This window comes from Stegastes partitus, unplaced genomic scaffold (assembly GCF_000690725.1).
Source record: "Stegastes partitus isolate 25-593 unplaced genomic scaffold, Stegastes_partitus-1.0.2 Scaffold171, whole genome shotgun sequence".
Lineage (NCBI taxonomy): Eukaryota > Metazoa > Chordata > Actinopteri > Pomacentridae > Stegastes > Stegastes partitus.
In genome coordinates this window covers 380,069-402,172 of record NW_007577902.1, presented here as the reverse complement: position 1 = coordinate 402,172, position 22,104 = coordinate 380,069, and the positions used below count along the sequence as shown (strand labels likewise).

General features: G+C 38.5%; 1 protein-coding gene across 1 annotated transcript in view; it reads right to left on the bottom strand.

Moving 5' to 3' along the window:
* LOC103355884 (potassium voltage-gated channel subfamily D member 3-like) overlaps nt 1-22,104 on the bottom strand; it is a 94,984-nt gene that overhangs the window by 24,848 nt on the left and 48,032 nt on the right. Inside the window, exon 2 of the mRNA XM_008279832.1 lies at nt 1,743-1,905. Within this exon, the coding sequence (XP_008278054.1) occupies nt 1,743-1,905 (163 nt within the window). The remainder of the gene's footprint in view (nt 1-1,742; nt 1,906-22,104) is intronic.

Genomic DNA, 22,104 nt, shown 5'->3' with positions numbered 1-22,104 from the left:
GTTCTTGGTGAATTGTTTTTGTTTAAACTTAAACTATGATACCAAATTAACTTCTAAAAGAGATACTATTTCTACATATTCATTTGGCAGATGGTTTTGTCAAAAAGCTACTTACAATACCGGGTTTCAAACACACAAAAAAAAGAGTTTAAACGATGCAGGCTCAGTGTTGTGTTCAATGGCTGAATAATTATGAGAGATTATATTATTTTTCTAAAGTACACTTATTATAATTATAAATATGAAACCTAAAATGTCTAGGTGCAGGTTTTAAATTGCCAATTAAATCAAAAAGTCTGTTTTTCTTTTACACACTTTAGTTCTTTCCTACCACCAGGAGTAAGAATGCTACTATAGCCATATTAATATCTAAACAATATTATTGCGTTGTCAATGGACAGGCAACTAAATACATGTAATAAAAGTTTTATTGAACAGTTTATCTGAAAGTTGTATTTGCAATCAAACAAATTTTTCATTTTTTCATTACAGTACCTGCGGTGTGATTATCTAAAATAATCAAACAATGATAATGTACACTACTTCATTAGCGGGAAACATAATTTGATTGGAGAAATGATTTAGAAAAGTGGTCTCAGTGCATTAGCCATCAGTTTCCACCCATTTGCATGAAGCTGTGTAGTCTTTCATGAGAACTGCCAAACCATTTGTAAAAATTAGCATAAATTATAGTTCCTTTCTTGATGGTATTAAGCCAGTAAACATATCCAAATCCATTTTCATTATTTTCTTCTTTGAAAAAGTGTGTGGAGGTTAAATATTATAGAAGCTGGTTTGAAACTGAGGTGGTTAGTGGTTAGAGTAAACAATAATAAGAAAAAAAAAACACCACACTTTATTTATCCACTCTCTACTTCAGTATTTACTGGACAAATGTATCTACCTCAGAACTGAGCCACACCTGACTACATCAAAGTGTGAGGGTGTTTGCTCCATTGTGTTGGACATATTTAAATTAAATTACAAAACCAGCCACCTAGGATTTTTTTGATACCACTATGGACTATAAGACTTTTCCCTCCTCAATTAGCTATCAGCAGCTGCTCTTTAACTTAATAGCACTCTTATCTAAGCCCCACAGAAAGGTCAAACCAACTGGGGGACTGCAGTGAGTGGCTGGCTAACACTTGGATCTGAAGTGTGTGTCTGAGAAAGAGAAAGATAGGGAGAATGTGTGTGAGTGTATGTGTGTGTAAAAGGATGTTAAATTAATGTGCATGTGAAGGACAACAAATTTCCTGGATGTGTTGGAAAAACGTGGGATGAAGTAGGTTGAAGGACAGTGATTTGTGGTTGAATCGTATAATTCCTAATTGGGGTCAATCCCTTTTACTAACAGCTTTTTTTTTTTTTTTTTTTTTTTTTAAAGTTTGTAAAATTCCCCCTCTGTGCTTTCCATTAAAAAGAAACTCATCTGTCATCAAGATCTTTTAACCCACTGCCATTATTCTAATGATCTGAATATAAAAAAGACCTTCAGAAGTGTTTTTTTTTTTAGACATAACCATTAATATCCACCCACCCAACATTTTTACTCAACATTTCATCCTCCCATTCATTCTCATTAACTTAATAATATCTCATATTCCTGTGACACTTTGGCCTTTTGAATATCAAGAGCGTGCACTCTGATTGGTCTCCGACACACTCATTTCACCCACACATAACCCTTGTTTGTCCCCCGTGGAGCAGATGGGGTGGATGTAGACAACGGCTTTAACCTTCTGAGCGCGGCGTTTGTCTGCTCTCTGGTTCTGGTGGTAGATGCGGCTGAAGTTGGAGACGATGACAGGGACAGGCAGAGCAATCACCAGCACGCCGCTCAAGGAGCAGATGGAGCCGAAGATCTTCCCAGCAATCGTCTTTGGTACCATGTCTCCATACCTTCAGATGAGACGGATAAGAGAAGTCAGACAATGTGCTGATACAAATGCATGGCCTTCAGATAGAACTGGTACGACTCCATCCATCATTCATAGTGAGTTTAGACATGTTTTACAATGTGTTGATAAGTTTCCAACAGTTTTTACACACTTTTCCATTTGTGCATAGAGACACCTGAGGGGAAAGACCAGAAAAAATAGTAAAGCAGTATTTGCCCTTTGCCTTTTAGAATAATAATGAAAAAGTTCTATTTTTTTGACTGTACCTTTGTGTTGTTTGCACTGTTTTTACAACGAAGCAGTGATTCATGCTGCTTCATCAGAAAAGTAAAAAAAAGAAAAAAAGAGATAAAAAAGAAGTTTTAACAGCAAAGGACAATCATTTCAAGTCCAGCTGATGAAACCAGCACGGTGTCCACATGTATTAGAGGAGGTTAAAAAAAAATCATCAAAGCATCAAAGTGCTGGAATATTTATGAACTCCTGTCTCATTCTTTGAAATGACTGCCCCCCCCCCCCCCAAAAAAAAAAGGTACCTAAAAGATAAATACAACACCTTCATTTTGCCCAAATTTCAAAAAAATTGATTAAAAACGGCATTGAACAGTTTCAATGGAAACATAATTACTTGCTTCACATTGCCATTCACATCCACCAAGGTTGAATTATTCCAGAAGCAGCAGGTTTTAGAGGAATTCTCCTCATCCTGCTTTGGCTTTGTCTGAAGGCACACCTTATTTCAAAATTCTAATTTGAAATCATGGTTGTGAGACACTTGTCAAAGAAGATGCAAAATAATCACTTTCAATTACCTGTAGCTTTAAACCTGCATTTACTGGCAATTCTTGGCTGTTTGGGCAGAACGAAGCTACTGACATCCTCCTTTAAGTTGATGCTGCATAGTTACACATCCAACAGATAAAAAAAATGTTGGAAATTTGTTTGAATCTGCGTTTCTTACCATCTGATACTGACCAAAATTTACTGTTTTTACAGCTGTTTTATTCGCTACCCACTCTTTAGGGATGAGATATGTGGTGCTTTAGCTGCTCCTCTATGTTTACCAGCTAGTTCCTATTAGATAGCATATAGGGAGAGTGTTGTTTTTTTTGTTAAACAGAGAATAGTTGCCTATGATGTGAATGAAAAGAGTGAATCAAAACAGAAAAGCCTCTGCAGAACTGAAGGAAAATAACAGGCTGATGTCAGTTAGTTCATGGATACAGGTGGTCCTCACAGGCATGTTGCAATGTGATCCGTTGCTTATATAGAAATTTGATTAGAGCAGGTTTTACAAAGGTTAGACACAGCACTACAATCTTTGCTGCTTTCCCTTTCTTTGTTCCCCGTTTTAATGCATGTCGATCTGTGCTTCCTTTGGGCCTCTGATAATTTGATTACACAGGTGAATGGCTGCTGTAACAGGTGGACAGAGGCAGGGAGATAGGACCACTGCTATCTATGTGGCTCAGACGTGGCATAACAAAGCCTTGCCAGTGGGCTCCAGGTCCAGGAAGGAGCCAAGGCTGACTTGCTGGCAAAAAGCTGTGGGCCATGATGCCATGCAGTGGAACAAATTGATTTTTAAACAGACTTTTGGGACAAGCTTGTAAGCTGCTGAGAAAAGACATTGAAGTTACAACTGACATCAAGTTTAAATAGTGATGCGAAGTGATGGAAAGCTATGTTTGCTGCTGTGTAACATTTAACAATTTGAAAAAAAACAACAACTAGAAAACAAGGAGGGCAACACAAATGAGCATATTCTAGATCTGGGACTGTTCTCAGTGCGCGACCAACTTATTTCCCCAAGAACCACTTTAAAGAACCGAGCACAGAACGTTGATTTAATCCTTTAGGTTTCACTAAACACTTGCACTTATCAAAAGACCTTTTTTCCTCTTCCTCGCTGACTGTTTGGCCTTTCCGGATCCTCTGAGTTTCCTCTCCACTGCGTTCTCGACACAATAAGGCTCTTGACAGGTAAGACCCATGCACTGTTGACCACTGTGCCTCCTGAGGGCCGCTCTCTGCACAAACGTGGGTGTGTTCTGGCTTTCCACTTTTCTGACTGTTGTTTTTCCGGCCCAAAGCTCCCACTCTGGCCCATTCTCCTCACTGAAAAGCGCTATAATCGCTAGACTTACCTACCTCCTGCTTACTACCCACAGAATGAAGAGCAGAGGGATTATCACAAACCCAGCCTTCTGCTCTGCCTGAGTAAATATCTGCGAGAGGGAAGAATGTGATGTTGCTCAAATCCTATTTCAAAATGACTTTTTCTGATATCTTCTTTCTTACACACTAAAGTTGAGTACAGATGATGGAGACCACAAGTTTAACCGACTACAGAAAAATATGCTGCCTTTTAAATAGGAAAAACATTAACTGGCCACCTTGAAATAACCTAAAGTAAAGCAAAAATTCCCTTTAAAAGAATAAGTTATCTAAATGTAATGTAACTAAAGCTTAAATGATGTTGGTTAAAAAACTATCTTCAAAAGAGGGGCATTTTCTTTTTTTGAAGGGGACAAAGTTTACAATCCTGTGGCATTGTTATAAAAGGTTTAATTTCATCACATGAATTTTCATGCAACATAGCACAGGGGAGCCTTTTTTAAAATATCTGTTATTTGCTCAATTTAAAGAATAATTGTACTAAATGGATGCAAGATCATGTCCTGCATCTTATTACATTAGTATTATTTATTCACTACTACAAGATCATTTGAATGAAAAACACTTTCTTCTCTGGGAAAACAGCAATGCTGTTGAATATTCAAACAAGCCTAAGTAAAGGGACGTTCACATTCTCATCAGGTAGCTACTATTTTTATTTAGACTATTTTAAGGTGGAATATGCGATTCCAATTTAAAACACAATTCAATCAGCCTGTTTTCAAGGCGTGAGATAAGATTAACTATTCATACCTCCAACAGGCAGTTAACATCACAGTTTTTTTTAAACATTGCTTCCACAGCTGAGTTGCTCTGCGCCTTTTGTTACAACATACGAGGTGTGTCAGAAAAATTTCAGGACTGGTGTCACAAAAGATATATTTCAAACCCAAACGACAAACTACAAGTTTTCCCCTTCAGACGATCAACCAGCACGTCTACAAAGAGATCCTGTGGTGTTTGTTTCGTTCAGTGCGTGAGAAGAGGCGAGAGTTGTGGCAGGACAAGTCATGGCTGCTTCACCAAGACAACGCGTCTGCTCACAATGCCCTGAGCATCCGACAGTTCCTGGCTGAGAAAAACATCGGCATGCTGGAGCAACCTCCCTACTCACCCCACCTGGCTCCATAGGATTTTTTCCTCTTCGCCAAGCTCAAGGGGGTCATCAAGGGAACCTGTTTTGAAGACGTAGACGACATCAAGATGGCTGTGACGACGGAGCTGAGGAGGATCGCGGAAGAATCCTTCCAGGAGTGTATGGCGGCGTGGGCAGAGAAGGCTGGGAAAGTGCTCCAGGGAGATTGCTTTGAAGTGGAAAACTTGTAGATTGGATTTGAAATACATCTTTTGTGACACCAGTCCTGAAACTTTTCTAACACAGCTTGTATGAGACTGTGCAGGAATTTGTGGGTTGTTTTATGGCAGTCCAGACCTTTGTGCATGTTCTGACTGCAAGAATTGCCAATACAGAACATCTTTAAGAGTAGTTTTTTGGAGAGAAAAACCAAATTAATGTTGGGTACTCTTGAGGAACACAGAAAAAGTGCTCTGTGAGTCTTGAAGCTGACTTGTTAACTTAGAGAGGACAACAAGCACTATTTTTTATTTTTCCTGGCTATGTAGCAGTCTTCTTCTCTCTAACAGTGCCATCAGTAATGTAACGTTCACCTTCTAGGCTAATCTAGGCTACATAGGGAAATGCAAAGGCTTAAAGGGCTGACTATTGGACTGTTCCTGTAAACTTTCGAGCCACCTACTAAATAAAGTTATTAGAAGGAAATGCTCATAATCAAGGTACATATATGCAATCTTCCAAAGAACCTGGAATACATGTGTTTTTTACACAGACTGTATAAAAGAAGTAGACGTAGCCACCATGGTGCACATTTTGGGTTTCACCATCTTGGTTTTGTGAAGCCTATTTGTACAAGAGGGTGGAACTGGAAAGAAGCAAGAGGCGCATCTGACTGAGAACCTATGGATGCCAAAAACATCTATATAGTAGAAACTCTCCAGTCACAAAATAGCTATGCCCTAAAGCACACCCAGCATCACTGTCTGTTTTACTCTAAATGGGACCGTAATATACAAAGTGAATCTTATGCTGCATTAAAGGAGACTTGAAACTAGTGATTGAGAACATAAACTCATAGGGAAAAGTTTACTGAGGCAACACTTTAAGTGAGATTTAGTGATTTTCTTTTTATGACAAGAGAAGTTGAGCCCTGCCTGCCATTAGAAAGAATGCAGTTTTAAGGCACTTCTGCTTTGGCTACACTTTCCAAACCTGGCAGCCACCTCCACTTCTTTTATACATATATTACTGTCTATCAGTGTAAACTGCATGTGCCAAATTAGGACTGAAAATTGAATACAGACTGTGTAGCAGTATTAAGCGAGGGACTGGTTTACTTAAAGTCAATTATGATGGACGTTAGACCTTTTATTCATGTTCCACGTAAAAGAAAAATAGATTCTTGTTACTCTTCCTAAACCCAACTGAATCGCAAACACCTCTTTCCTTCTTTGAGTGAAACTTTTTCTCATGTAGTTTGAGAAGTCAGGCAGGCTGATGTGTACTGCAAGCAGAGAGGAGTCAGAAGGATTATTAACAAGCGATGGAGATTTGACCACAGGGCTTGTTGTTATTGTTGCTGAGTCCTGCTCCTGGCTGCCAGACAATCAGACAAATGATTTCACAGCTCGCTCCGCTTGCTGTCTCTCAGCCAATGAGAGATGACATTCTCCTGGCTGTGTGTCTGACTGCTTTGTTGTAATAATGTTTGACACTTCATACCCACTACTATGTGTCAAACATCATTACAACTGCGATACCATGGAGTATTCAAAACTTTGCTCTTTGCAGTGAGTTAGTTCACACCAGGATGTCATATTTCAAGGGGACTCAGGCGTAAAACACTTAAATGATGAATAGCTGGTCGTGATTACTTTTGTGTGGACTCAAAAGAATTTTGACCTCTTTTTCATTTTGAAGCCATCCCTTCATTCACAGCAGCGATCACCTGCTGTGCAAACTATAAATGTATTTTTATAATCAAAAGGTCTTCTTCCAGACAGTCTTTTACAACTCTGTTCCACAGTGTTCTTTAAATTGGGTTCAAATAATTGCTGATGATTTGACTGGATTGGGCTGATGGTCAGAAAGAATCTGCCACTGGCTGAAGCTCTGCAGTGTGTTGTATGTCCTCATGTGCAAAAGTACTCCTATTAGGCTACATTCATTTTCACTTTTGGCTATCTCCACACTAACAGGCTTTCATTTTAAAACAATCTCCGTCCAGATGAGTGATTTAGAAACATTTTAGAAATAATCTCTTTCCATACGAACATGACTGAAAATGCATATTCATGAGCATTCACAGAAAAGCAGAGAGCTGGTTGCTTAGTTTCAGAGGCATGATGGGGCCTCAAAAGTATTTGTTTCCACCTGTCTACACATCAACACTGCAAACGGAGTTCCTGAAAATCTTCACCCTGGGAGAAGTTTTCCAAAAGATACCTTTTTCATTCACTTTAAACTGCAGTTGCACGATGATGGCAGGCCGAAAAACAGGGGTTGACTGATTAATGCCATGGCTGATTAGTAGGCTTTTTTTCTTTTTTCTTTTTTTAACCAATGAATAGTATTATTATTATCATCATTTTTTATGAATTCATGAGAAAATCCTTGATTTCAAAACTTTGCGACTTTGCAATAGTCTTTTTTGTAGTCACCACTGTGGTTTCCTGAGCAACGTCCCGCCCACAGCAAAATGTGATCACATCACAAATAACACCTTATTCACCCTGAAGGACTAATGTTAAAGAGTTCTGCTTTAATTGAAGATATGTAAAACACAAGTCCACAAAAGCATTTCAGCAGTTTGTGTTGAGTGTTACTAAAACACAACATCAAGATTTCATTTTTCCTGCAAATGTATAGTATAATGGTTCGAAAATAGTTTTTTGGTTTACATGATTATATTTAATGGATATGGGAGGCCTTAACCTTGCATGCAAAAACTGCCTCCTTATTCTGAATGAAGCCACTCTCCTGATGCATGAGGCAGTTACCGATACAGATTAGATGCTGCACTGGCTAGTCAAGGATGTGGTAAATAAATGTGAAGTGAATGGAGTATTTTTACTGTTCAGCCTTGTGATTGTCATGACGAATGATAAAACAACAGCCACTGTGATAAAATCTTGCCTCATACTGATGAGCTTTCAAACGGTTCTCCTCTTCAAACTGGACTGGATCATATTTCATTGGCTTGCAGCGACCTGAGGCAGTACTCTCGGATCAACGGGAGCACTTGCAAATGCAGGCTGGTTTTCTGTTTGAATGTCCACTTATTCTCTCTGCTGCTCCAGTAATTACACAAACTTTTTTTATCTTATTATATTTGTCAAGTTAACAGTAGAAATTGTGAAAAAAAAGGAGACCAAGAAGGCTTTTTCTCATCCGAATCTCTCGCTGCAGCTTCAGCTATTATTCTGCCATGAACACAGTCAGAGGGGGGCATTGCTGCAGAGCACTGGCAGATCTGGAAACAGCACATCGCTAGCTACCTAATGAAAAGTGCATGATTGCGAAAGCAATAGTAAAAAATAAGTGGCATGCTGAGTGTATCCCAAAGTAGTGGTCATTGAAGAAAAGGGATTACCTTTCTCTAAAAATCTACTCAAGAGACAGTAATAAAATATTCTATAATAAAACTGCTCCAAGAAGCACACTTGAAATACAAGTAAGTGATTAAAGGCCACCTCTGACTTTGTGGTAAGCATTTGACAGTATTCCGAGGCATTTGTCTAATCTGATGGTTTGCCTTAGCAAATGTCTACATTTGCATCAGTTCAACACAGCAGTGGAGAAGAAGGCTTGGAGTGACAGCAGCAATGTGAATTGTCATGAGACAGAAACCTCCTAAATAAAACAGCAGAATAATTATGGACTCAGTGAATCACTGACAATCAGAAATATAAATAATTTTGTATAAATACTGCAAAACACTGCAGGGCAGGTACTTAGCGAATATATGATTTCCCTTCATGTTAGATGCCAACCGTTTCAAATCAATGTACTGATACACTGTGACAAACAGGTCGATAAACAACAGTAAACAATGAATTGTTCAGGTTGAAAATGTAGTTAGACAATGCACTGAGGTACAAAACAGTGCTGTAAGGCCATTTTCTCTGGTAAATGGACTTCTACAGGCAGCCATTACTTTGCTTTTTCCTTCTGACACATTTTAAAACAGAGACCTAAGCAGGTGGAAAAATCATTCATTCAGTCAAGAGTTTTTTCCGTTGCAATCTCCTGCTTGTTTTGCTCTTAATTAAAAGAAGCTCTGCTGTTGCTTCCACAACACATGGAAGGAGCAGCGTGCTCCTGATAGATCTGTGAGGGGCATCAAATAAAACAGAATTGGATTGGACGTGCTGCATCAAAAAGCCACCATGAAACCAAAGCAATTAATCTGGCTGAATGATTTCTGCTTATGGGAAGCAGAATTGAAAGCGGTAGCTTCCAACTTTGTTACAGCTGTGATGAAAAACATTTAAAACCGTTATCACAAGAGCAATCTTGGGACAGAACTAGTTTTTAATCACACAGGTCCTGCGTTATTCTTGGTTTGATTTGGGCTTGTGAGTGTACACTGTAATTTGTCACTTTATGTATTTCATAAAGATTGATCGCCTATATGAGAGAACCTGAAAAATACCCCGAAAACCCAGAAAATGACCACCGTTACTGGACATGTACGCCATCAATCAAGCCACACACACATTTGTACTTCTGTCTTTGTGAGGACTTTTCAAACCTTACTCACTTCAACTAAATGCCTACCCATCAGCTAAATCCATAAAGTGTATGTAAAAGATGGATGTAGCCACCGTGATATCACCAACCGCTTTGTGGATACTGTTTGGAAGCTTGGACTTTGGCCATTGCCATCTCGGTCTTTCGAAACAAGATGTGATGAGTGAGGGGTAGATTAAAGTAGTACTGCTTTAATGCCTGGTTTACTCGAAATAGAACTATAATCTATAAAATGAACTTCATTCTGCACTGAAGGACGCTTGAAACTAGCACTTGAGACTATACATTTATTAGGAAAGTGGTTACTAGGGTAAAAAATCAGGTATGTAGTAGGCTCATTTCTCATTGATTTCTATACAATCTGACTTCTATTAGCATCCAGAGGAGTCATCCCCCTGCTGGCAATTTGAAAGGAGGCGTTTGTCCATTTTTTATCTAGTCTATGGCTAAACCTATTTCTAACCTGAACACAAAAATCAAGTCTTAACCATTAAATATCCCATTGAAGGTGTGTCAAAAAATGAAGTCTAATCAAAATGTCCAACCAAAAACTTCAGCGTAATCAGATGGCTTTAGAAAAACATCACTGTGACTGTTTTGGTTGTTCTGAAAAAACCAAAAAAACCAAAACCAAAACAAAACAAAACACAACAAAAAACAGCTGGACAGCATCAACAGACGACCTAGGAAGAAGCAGCACAGCAGGTGCAGTATCTGAAGACGGAGGGTCACTGCAGGCTGCTAATGCTACCTGCAAGCTGATGCTGATTGTTTCTTATGCAGCAGCTGAAGTGCTTCCCAGAACTGATTTAATGAACGACTAGAACAAGGCTTAAGAAGATCGTAACAAATAAATAAATAAATAAATAACACATCGATGCTGGCAACACAGCTGAGCCTTCAGAAAAGATTCTTAAAGGGTCCGCATTCAAGGAAAGGAAATACTGAGGAGTGTTCCAAATGTTTAAATCCTATTATGAACTATAAGTCAACCCTGTCTTGATTCTGGCAAGACAAGACTTAAAATGCAAAAACGGGCAAAAACATGAAGCGTGTGCTCCCTTGCATCAACTTTGCTTTTATTATTGCAGAGATAACAATGTCTAAAGTTTCTTTCAGGTGGTTTTAATGTAAGAAAACAACCAGCTTAGGTCTTGCAACACCAGTAAAACAAGGATATACTGTATATTTGCTATAATGAGGTTAAAGTTATCACACAAAACCAAATTGGTTTAATTTTTCATCAGACATCAAAGCCAAGGTAATACAGACAAAAGTTGTGGGGAGGATTTACCTTGTTTTCATGACACATCCACATGTAAACTTTTTAAAATAGCCATTTGCTAAATAAGGACGGATCATCCTTTCATGTCTTTAAAGGATTAACTACAACAAATTTAAATAAATCTCCTGCAAATTTGCTAAGCTGCCGAATCCTGATTGCTTTTTGTCACAGGCACACATTTGCTGTGTGACAGTGCAGGTTAATAGAAGATCTCTTAGCAACATGTTTACATAATCTGCCTTGAATCTGAATGGCTCTAATAGTACGCTGCTAGAATCAGCGCTGGATAATCCGTCTGTAGATACAAGTGCAGAGTTTGGAGAATGTCAATCCACTTTGTCAGGCACTTGAACAATTGCTCAAACAAAGACACAACAAGCAGGCACTGGTTGAAATACAGAAGAAGAAATTTAAAAAAAAGGTAAGGACTTGCATGAGGCAATACCAATTCTACACTTGTTTGTTTTTAGCTCAATACTGGTCTTTTCTCACCTTCTTCACTGTATTCTGTGTCTTTCTTAAAACACAGCAGACAATTTAAATTTTAAATTTCCCAAAGATGTTAGTAATGACCCTTAACATTTTCATGAACTCACGACACCATTCTGATACTACGGGAAACATTTTTTAAAGAAATTGCCATTTAATATAGCTACACTAAATTAGCTCTGTAGCAGTTGTCATTAGCGGTTTCACAGTCTGCCATATCTGAGCCCAATCCAAATTGTCTTTACATGGGCGAGTGATTCCCAGGAAATTATCTATGCAATCCAGCATTACTGTTTGTAATGTCATCTCACAGCTCTCTTAAAGGACTGCTAATGCAAACTGAACATTTTCTGCAGTTGCTATTACTGAGGTTAAAACTAAGATCGTTCATCAAAAATTAATCTCCTTAACAATCAAATGCCATTTTGGGATATGTAAAAATTGGATCACTCGTACATATTGTGAGAGGAATTCAGATCTCAGTTGATCATGGCATGATGGAGAAACTGACCAGCTCCTCCTCCAGAACAGCACTGCACTGCAAACAGATATACAAGCTTCACAAGCATTTTCTGAACTGGTTACAACAGCAGGAATTGAGGGTGTCATCAAATAGACCAAAAAGAATTTCCAACTGAAAAAAGAAAAGGCCATATGAACAAACAGACACTTGGGAGAAATTTGAAATACAGTAAGTCTCCTTGTTTCATCAGAACAAAACTCCAGCAAAAACTGATTTTTTATTTTATTTTTTTAATGTCCATTTATCATTACATTATAAATTGTAAATTAGAGAATAATGAAATAACAGCCTTTTGACAATGAGTTAGTGACACTGATGTTGTGGAACCTGTTCTAAACATTGTCAGTGGCAGATCTTTCAAGTGTAATGCAGCAGAAGTGATGCACAACAATTTCAGTCATAGTCGTCCCAGGTGGCCTCTTCAGGTAATGTGCCAACGTGTCTAAAAATCAGAAGCAATTGTATGCTTTTTAAATAACATATCTGATCCCTGTGTAGAGAAGTTCAGGGTAGAAATGGTTTAGAGTTATAAATTCAAACTAGAATTTCATTTCATGCAATTACAATTCGTGCTCTATTTAAAAAAAAATGTTTTGACCAGAATCAACAATGATAATAGTGAAGTATTTGCTGAGAGCTCAACACATCAACATGGCAACAATGAAGTTTGATGGAGCAAGAAATAAGGGGCTACATGATCAGACAGTTTGAAGACAGAAGTGGACAAGACAGAAGTCTAGCCAGATTATCTAAACTATCCAGTTTGGAAATAAGCCTGAAAATAAGCCCACTGAGCTCAGTAATAATCTCTTATTGTAAAGGAAAACTACTCTATGTGAATGTATATCTATAGTAAGTGTAGTAGGTCAAAGTTAAATTAAGATGTTTTTCTGGAAATGGAGATGCACATTTTCAACAACCATCCATTATCTATCTATCCATCCATCCATTATCTATACACTGCTTAATCCTCACTAGGGTCGTGGGGCAGCTGGAGCTTATCCCAGCTGACTTAGGGCAAAGACAGGGGACACCCTGGACAGGTTGCCAGTGTATTGCAGGGTTACACAGAGAGACAACCAAGCACACTCACATTCACACCTATGGACAATTTAAATTCACCAATTAACCTTAACATGTTTTTGGACTGTGGGAGAACCCGGAGAGAACCCACGCTGCACGAGGAGAAACAAACTAGTTCGTCTAGTGTCATCAGAAGATGGTGGTACAGGTCAAGCTAAAACAAAACTGAAAGCAAAACCACACTCAGAATTCAAAAATCATTTTTGACAACTTCCGCTAAAATTATATTGAACCTGCAAACTACATCAAGTTAAAAGATTGATTTTTTCCCCCTTGAATCAAAAGTATTTATCATTACTGAATGCCTGGTAGCTTAAACCCCATCCGTCAAAAATAATGTTTTAACTTAAATAGTTTAAATAGCTTAATCTAAATGAGTAAATTACAACTTTCTCTTGCAGCCATGCATTTCATTCAGCAGCAGGAATAGGTTTCTTAAATTACTGTTCCAATTTCCAAAAACCTCAAGGAAGAAACAAAACCTTGGCCATCTATAGGAGAACAACCTTCATGAATGGTTGTTGGTTAGGAAAGTTTTAATTATGTTTTCACTCAGCTGGTGTTGGCCACATTTTGACATCATCAGAATTTGTTTAGAAGAGATGAGTTCCATCTACTGTTATGCCCAGTGTCTCTTTTTCAAAAAGTCAAAAACCACTCAAGCGAGCATGAAAACAAGTGAAACTGAGTATATTTTTTTTCTTTTCCCCCATTTTCATTAAACTTTTGAAATGCAATACTTGAAAGTGCACATAAAAATATGTAATGGAGCCCTAGCTATTGTTAACACTACCAGGAGAAATGACCCAGGTTGCAATAAAATAAAATGACCCTTTACTGATTGCATGAGCTACAGTTGTGTGATGAACCCAAGTGTGACACACTGTAATGCAAAAAGTATGTAATGTCAACAAGCAGAAAACACACACTCATATTTGTTACATCAAATATCAAGGTTGCATGAGGACTGCACACTCTGAACTCAGACTTTTTATCCCTTTTGTCATAGCAATATTGCTTCAGTGTTAAACTACAATGGGGAAAAAAATATTATGAATGTGAAAAGTCATCGACGAATTCAAAAACACTCCTAAAAGTCTCATTCTGTGTGAATGACATTAAACATTACTTCATGCAGTCTCCTTCCCCTGCAGGTAAAGAAGCATTCACAGGTCAAACACCTCCCTGCAGCACCGCCGTGGTCCTGTTTGTTGCTCTCTTTCTCATTTCAGGACACATTTACGAGCCTCTCTTTTCCTCTCATCAGTGCAGAGCCAACCCTGAAACCAATCTGCTCTACTAAATCTCAAGAAAGTGAACATGAGAAATGGCTGACTTGACCATCTATCCAGGGGGACTGCAAGGGTACACAACCTGGCTGTATTGATATTCACACACAATATCACCTTCCCGTTCTCCACTGAGGGGAAGCAATAGACTCGGGGTGATAACAACGGAAACAAGAGGGAGGAACGAAAGAGGGTGTAAAATGGGATTAAACAGAAGGAAAAGAAACAACCCGATGTCTGTTATTACACACACAGGCATGTGAGGGATGTGGGATATTAGTTCATGTGACCTGCTGCCACTGGAAAGAAAGCACCATCCATCATGACCTGTGCGAGCTCCTGTTTGAATTAGAGGCTGGTCTATCTCAGCAGGGAGAGTTAACATCAAGGGCGAACCAGGCTGCTACTGAGGGCCCATGAAAATGACCTAGACAATAGTGAGTTTTTAAAAAAAGCATGAATAAAGCAGGTTAGACTGAAGTTCATTGTCGGCTAGAGGATGATCTATGAGAGACCAACAGCTGCACAATAGCTGAAAATAAAAACAGGTACTCAATCTGCTTTTCTCAGCCCTTATTTAATCAGGGAAAATTAACATAATATACACTCCCCTTTTCAATTACCAGCCTAACATTCATACCCCCAGTATACACATGCAGCCCAGTAATAATGCTACTGTCCTCTCCTGGTTAATTATTTGTTTTGTCTTACAGTTTCCCTTTACTTTGTTTAAGGTTTTCAAACTGTCCCCCCCCTCCCTTTTTTTTTTTTTCTAAACCAAACCACATAAGCCAGGCTCTACCACTCATTTGGCATTGATCCGTGCCGATGTAACCCTGTACAGGGCTATTGGTCCAGCTCTCCATTTCTAGGGTTAGGTTCTAACTGCCTACAGGCACTTGACCTAATAGGATTCTATAGAACTGCTTAAGCTGGTGTCAAGGAAACTTGCCAAGCTTCTGACTGCCTTAATCCAGACATCTACCCCGCTTTCTCCAATAGTTGACTCAACTAAGTAGCCTCAGTAGTCAAATCACCTACCAGACACGCCTGTTAGTGGCAGCTTTCCTCTTAATGGATCGAGCACTTGGTAAGTTGCTAGGATAAATTTAGAGGTTTGGCAAAACCAACCCCAGGGATATGTTTAAAAATGCTCTATTTTACTTTTGACTTAGAATAACCATTAAGAACCACTATAAAGATCGTATGCACACAACTGACGAATTTTTCACTACCATCAGTTACTGTAAATGACTTAATGAAATTTCAAACCAAATAAACTTTAAATGCATGATCATATATTTATTACAAAACTTTAGCAGGGGCACAGCTTCAGCTCTCGATTATTCACTCAAAATGTTCCAAAACTATGATTAAAACAGTTCATTTGAGATAAAATTATAGAACTGACCTTTTCTAAAATAGTAACCTAATAAGTAATTTGGGGAGAGGGAGAGCCGAACAGCCCGGCCATAGCTGATGAACTCAGCCCTGCTCAGACCTGAGCCTGGAGGAGTCCTCTTTCAGTGATGCAGCAACCCAGTACAGAGTCCTGATCCCCGGACGAAACCCTCCTGTCTCAGGGGGAGATGAGAAGTCCCGACTACGATCAGATCTGCAGTTCTTTTGCATCCATTTGGGGAAGGAAGAGAATACTTCTTCATGCAGAACACAGAAAAGGGTTCTGCTGCTCCTCTTGAGGAGAATTTGCAGACCCATCAGGACTTCTTCAATCGGTGGAGGAGTTTTCAGCTCCAACGATGTCCCGTGGAGAACTCTGCGATCTCCATCATGAGCAGTCTCCAGGAGCCATCTCCACGAACTCCCCACGAACTCTGTCTGAAGTCTCTTTGTCAGGCCTTTTTATAGTGTATTGAACTCTCCCCCTGCCACACGTTTACTGCTACACACAATTTTTTTTCTTGAGCACATACACTTGATTACACACACACATTGTGTGAGGCACTCCCCCTTTAGCCCATATATGTGATACCTTTAGGATCTGATTCATGTATTTGGTAATAGCAAAGAGCACAGTCTGGCAATCACAGGATACATGCTGCTAAAAAGAGGAACCATCAACTGGTTTAGCAATGGGTTCAACCTTCTTGCAGACAGTGGCCTCATATGACATGTCTAGACATGAACTGTTTTAGGGACACTATCCTCACTTGCTCTTTTAACCTTATCATGAACTTTACTGGAAACCACCAAAATCATCTTAAATTCATTATAATGTTTCGAATCATTGGCTTAACCTTAACACTACTGATTATCTGGTTATATACCTGTTTGAGAATCATTACTTCAATTTAATCACACAATCATCATATTTGTACCACAGCATACAGTATTTCAAATCACAGTCTTTTATATTACGCTTACGCCGGCCCAGTGTTCTCTGTTAGTGGCTGCTTCTGGGATCTCAAACCTTGACTCCACTTGACAACTCCTATAACCTCACTGTGCTCACAGTGGGCAGGTTATAAAGGGATCAATATCGATGCAGCACAACCAGCGAGACTGTCTTTCTTTTTAATCTTTTCAAAACATCGCAACTACATTGCCCACAATGCAACTCCACCATTGACTGACCTGTCAAACTCTGGTGAGTTATGCAAGTAGCATCTACTTTACTCTCAAACAGCCTCGAGAAGAGCTGAAGAGCGGGTTACAGAGGTCTTGTAAGCTCACTTGTTTCAAACTCTGAACTTTTCACTTTGAACTGCTCAATTTTTACAATTAAACTGACACTGTGCAAAGTGACAACACTTAAGGCAATCTGTCAGACTTTGCGCAGCTCCATCTGGAGCCTGAAAACAGACATTAATGTGCAAAACCTGTGAAATTGTGTAACATCAATAACTGCTCAGCTTAATGCTTACCTATATGTTGATTAATTGTCTGTGATGATGAGAAGATCTTGTAACAGCAAATTAGACAAATTCTTTTAGATATTGCACATTAGGGAAGCAGAGGAACATGCAAGAACCACTCACACTACACAGTCACATGTTTTCTTGAGTGGCATATACAGAAGGGTCATAGCCAGGGTACAGTTTAAAAGTTTGTTTTATAAAAGAAAAACATTTGATAGTCGCACCCCTACAAGCCAAGATATATATAATAAATATAAATTTACGTTGATTTGGCTGAGTCAAATTTAGCTTTAAGATGTTTCATAGACCTTCTTTCATTGATACTGTCACCTAAATAAGCCGTTCCTTTAATTGGTGGCATTGCTGTCATGGAAAGCTAATCAATAGGACATAAAAGTCCATCATCATCAAGGCCAGCGTATATTTAACATGTTTCATAGGATTGCAGTTACACAGATGCAGACACCTCTTAAAGACAATAGTCTACTAGTCACTGTGTTCTAGTGAATGTGATGCTGCTCTTCAGCTCACACTCAGGCCATCAGCTGTCTACAGGTATTGATAGCGTTTATAGAGATCCGCTGAAGTACAGCTCTTACCCACAGCGGGCACTAAATAACTGGGCTAAACTGATCCAAGCATGCACTCGTCTCAGAGGAGAGCTTCTCAACCACTGACTCTTTTTTAAAATCCATCTGTTCTTAACTTCAAATTTTATTTTCAGCTGTCAAAAAGTTCGCCAGCCCTAGACCTCGGTGACCTCACAGCTGGCTATAGGCGTGTACACAAGGGATTTAAATAGTCAAGACCCTCAGAAGAACTGCAGTTTTGATTATGTGGAAGGTTAGGCTATTCCAGCTTCTGAGATGTGGTTCATAATCACTGGAAAAGAAGTAGCAGTAATGCAATGAATAAGTTCTTCTGAACACTGGCAAGGTTCTTCAGCAGCAGAGCAGCAGTATTTCTGTAAATGATCATATCTCAGTCACCTTCCTCAAACGTCAGAAAAATGATCAATGATTAAGCTGTAACACTTATATTGAAATAGATTTGATGAAATGGGTTACTTTAGTTACACAAGATAAAATTCAAAGGTCAGCGATGGAGTAATGTAAATATAAAAAATCTGATAGAGGTCATGATTCATAAACTAGCATAAGCCTAAAATGTTTCAAATATTACACATTGCGTTCATTTTGTAATCTACGTAGCACTCAGGGGAAAAACAGCTAAACAAGCAATTTTTTGTGTGTATAGCTGATCTGACATATGCATAAGGTGTGTACATTTTTTTTAGTTGTAAATGCCAGTTTATGTGTGTAGAAATACTTGATTGTTGTGTGTCTACAACCTTTACGAAACTGATCATGAATACATTTTCCACACATTTTTCAGTTACTGTCAGTGGGTTTTCTAAATCTGACTCACTCTCTGACTCCATACAAACAAATCGCATGTACGAAAGCAAAAAAAAACAACAACAAAAGGACCAGAATACAAAAACCTTGTATAATGTAACGTAGTTAGTTGTACAACTTTAGATGAGCCCAGTACAGCATGTCCCCTCACCCTCATAGATTATAACTGTGAATCCTCATTCCTTGTTCTCTGCCTCGTGTTTACAAAAGCTGCACATGCTTCTCCACTGAGTTTCTCCCTATGCTGTTAGACAGGTTTCATTGACAATTTCAGCAACACAATCATCAAAAGTAATGAAGCATAGTGTCCTGAGGGTGTGACAGGAAATTCATATTTGTCTTTTGTGTTTTGCTCTGCTGCGGAGAGGTAGCAGTGTTTACAGCACACAGAGGTGCTCATGCAGCAGAACATTCAGGAACAATTGTGCATCAGTGGTGGGCAAGGCGACAGGACTGAAGTCAGTTTTTATTTATTGTGATAAAAAAGACTACATAGAAACAACATTTGGCTCGTGAAACCTTGCACACAATAACAGATTTTTGCCGGAGTCGATTACAATCACAGCTATGAAATGGAGCGTCATTCGGTGGGCTTTGTTCTAAATTCTTCCTCGCGGTGAACAGAGGGTTTAAAATATGGCATTCTATAACTGCCGTGAATGGTAGACTCGCTTATTAGGGCTGAATAATCAAAGTTTCAGCGTGTTTGGAAGGTTTCACAATGATGACATACTAGGTAAAAACCAACCAAATGTTTGCAAAGACTTAGTAAGTATTTTAATCAGGGACTGATGTATTTGAATGCAAATACTTTAAATCCTTTCAGTACAAAACTTCCTCACCTTGCTTGATGATTCAGAGCCATTGTTAGTGATCTCATTGTCATTATGCCATTCCATTCAAAGGCAAACTGCAGCATCTACTTCATGAGAATTACCCAGCTTATCTAGCTTAATAATTGGGAGCTTTATAGTCTAATGAGCATGTATATCTGAGGAAAGTATTGCTTGTGTAAAGGCTTCAGCAAGACAAACAGTAAATGATGCATCCTTTAATAAATACTGAATAAAATAACTGAAATCTGGTTCTCATTGATCACCTGGAAGTCAGTGCATACACATGTGACCTTTCCACCTTTCTACGTCCCTACAGTTATGAAAAATTCCCCTGTCTAAGTTATTACTGGGTCTGCCTTCTAACTGATGTTTACTGTGAACTTTCCAACATGCGAATATCGCATCTGGTGAGTCTAATGTTGGACAAGAGGAGTCATAACTGCAGCCAACGATTTAACCCACAACTAATGAGTTTCTCATCTCAGCTTGAGTTCTGCTTCTCTTCCTCCTGGCCTTAATCACCATCACCAGGGGTGTATCCAGTGGAAGGAGCTGTGGTTCTTGATCAATGGTACTCGAATTTCCTCCACCAAGATGTGATGGAATACCACACAATTAGCGGTGGATCTGGGGAACTTGCCTCCTGTGTCGTATCAGGGGCAAGGAAATGAAAATGTGGCAATTAATAAGCAGGAAGTGCCATCCCATCATTCCCTCCCTAATGGGCCAATGAATCTAGTAATTCTGTGATTGAGCTCCATCACCGGAGCTATAACAAACTCTGCACTGACTGCGCAGGAACTCAGACTGAATTGAAGTAGTATCAAAGGACAGCTGGGTATAACATGCTGACACACTGTCTTACAAATTACTTTTATATTCACATAATTCGCACTTCATTATTGCGATAGGGGACCTAATGCCAGCCCAAAAAACACCAAACAAATTTTTAAAGCAGTGTTCAGTGTTGGTGCAGAAAGTAGCATGGCAAAAGAAGAATGCTGAGAAAAGGTTACATTTGATCAGTGGCGGGCTGTGCATTTTACTTCTTGGCCTTCAGTGGTGTCCTACCTGAGTCAAACCATCTCTTAACACCATGATTATGATGCCATGGCCATCAGTATTATGCAGAAAGACAGCATAACAGGACCTTACGTTGCAGACAGGTATCTAATGTAGCGAGAATGAATGCCGTTACGAAAGCAAGAAACCCAGTTAAAACAATTCAACAAGTCTCCATTAACTGCAACCACAGCTGCACCATATAAACCACATCAGGGTTCTCACCACGCTATTTCCCTTAAAAAACATGCTCTTGGCCCGCTACGCTGTCTTTCAAGCTGCATATTTGGAAAATTTGATATATTTTACAGTAAAACAGGTGCAAAGAAGAGTAGAAGTACAGACATAACTTAAGTTATTGTGCTTTATTCTTCAATCAGTCATCAATGTCTGATTCAAATTTCAAAGAAATCCATTCTAGACACTTCATTTCACTTAAAATTTGAACCCTTAGTTGGTGGTGTAATAGGAAAAGTCATGAGAATTACTATGGCTGACATTTCCATCCCCCAGTCAACTTGCACAGCTTTTTTTTTTAGTTTAGTTGGTTTTGGAACTGTCAGTATTAGCAGGAAAACTATGTATACTATAACTGTAGCTCTGTACAGAAGTAGACAGTTAAGGTGTTTGTTAGTATCCGTAAAGCAAAATCTACAGTTTGTAACAGTTTTTAGTTGTAATTTTTGGAGCAATTTGCTGTTTATTTATAGGTGTTTGTGTTTGTTAAATTACAGATAACAATTATTAGAAATCACAAAAAAGGAAGTCATTTACACGTTAACTGTAAAGAAAACAGGTCAAATCTCTAAGTAACGTCCACATTGAAAATCTGTTTTCAAAAATGGAAATTTGTACTCTTATAACTTTTTACTGTGAAATTACACTCTTGTCACTGAATTTAAATCAACCAAAAAAATATAATAATTTACAGAAATTTATGATGAATTTAAAGAAACTTGGCTTTAAAAATGGTAATTTTTAAAAAATTGTTATTTTACAGGCTTTCCTTGTTTTTTTTGTTTAGTTTTTTTAAAATTACAGATGATGTCTAGTAAAATAAGAAAGAAGTTACATGCTACCTGTTGACGAAAAACAAACAAAAATGGTCAAAAGTACAATTATTGTCCACATCAAAAATCTGTATTTTTACAAATAGTAATTTGTATTTTTGCATGTGGCTGTATAGTTGCACAGGTTTATTGTATTTAGTTTTAATTTTTTTAAAAACAGATATTTACTTACTTTTTCTATCTATCTATCTATCTATCTATCTATCTATCTATCTATCTATCTATCTATCTATCTATCTATCTATCTATCTATCTATCTAT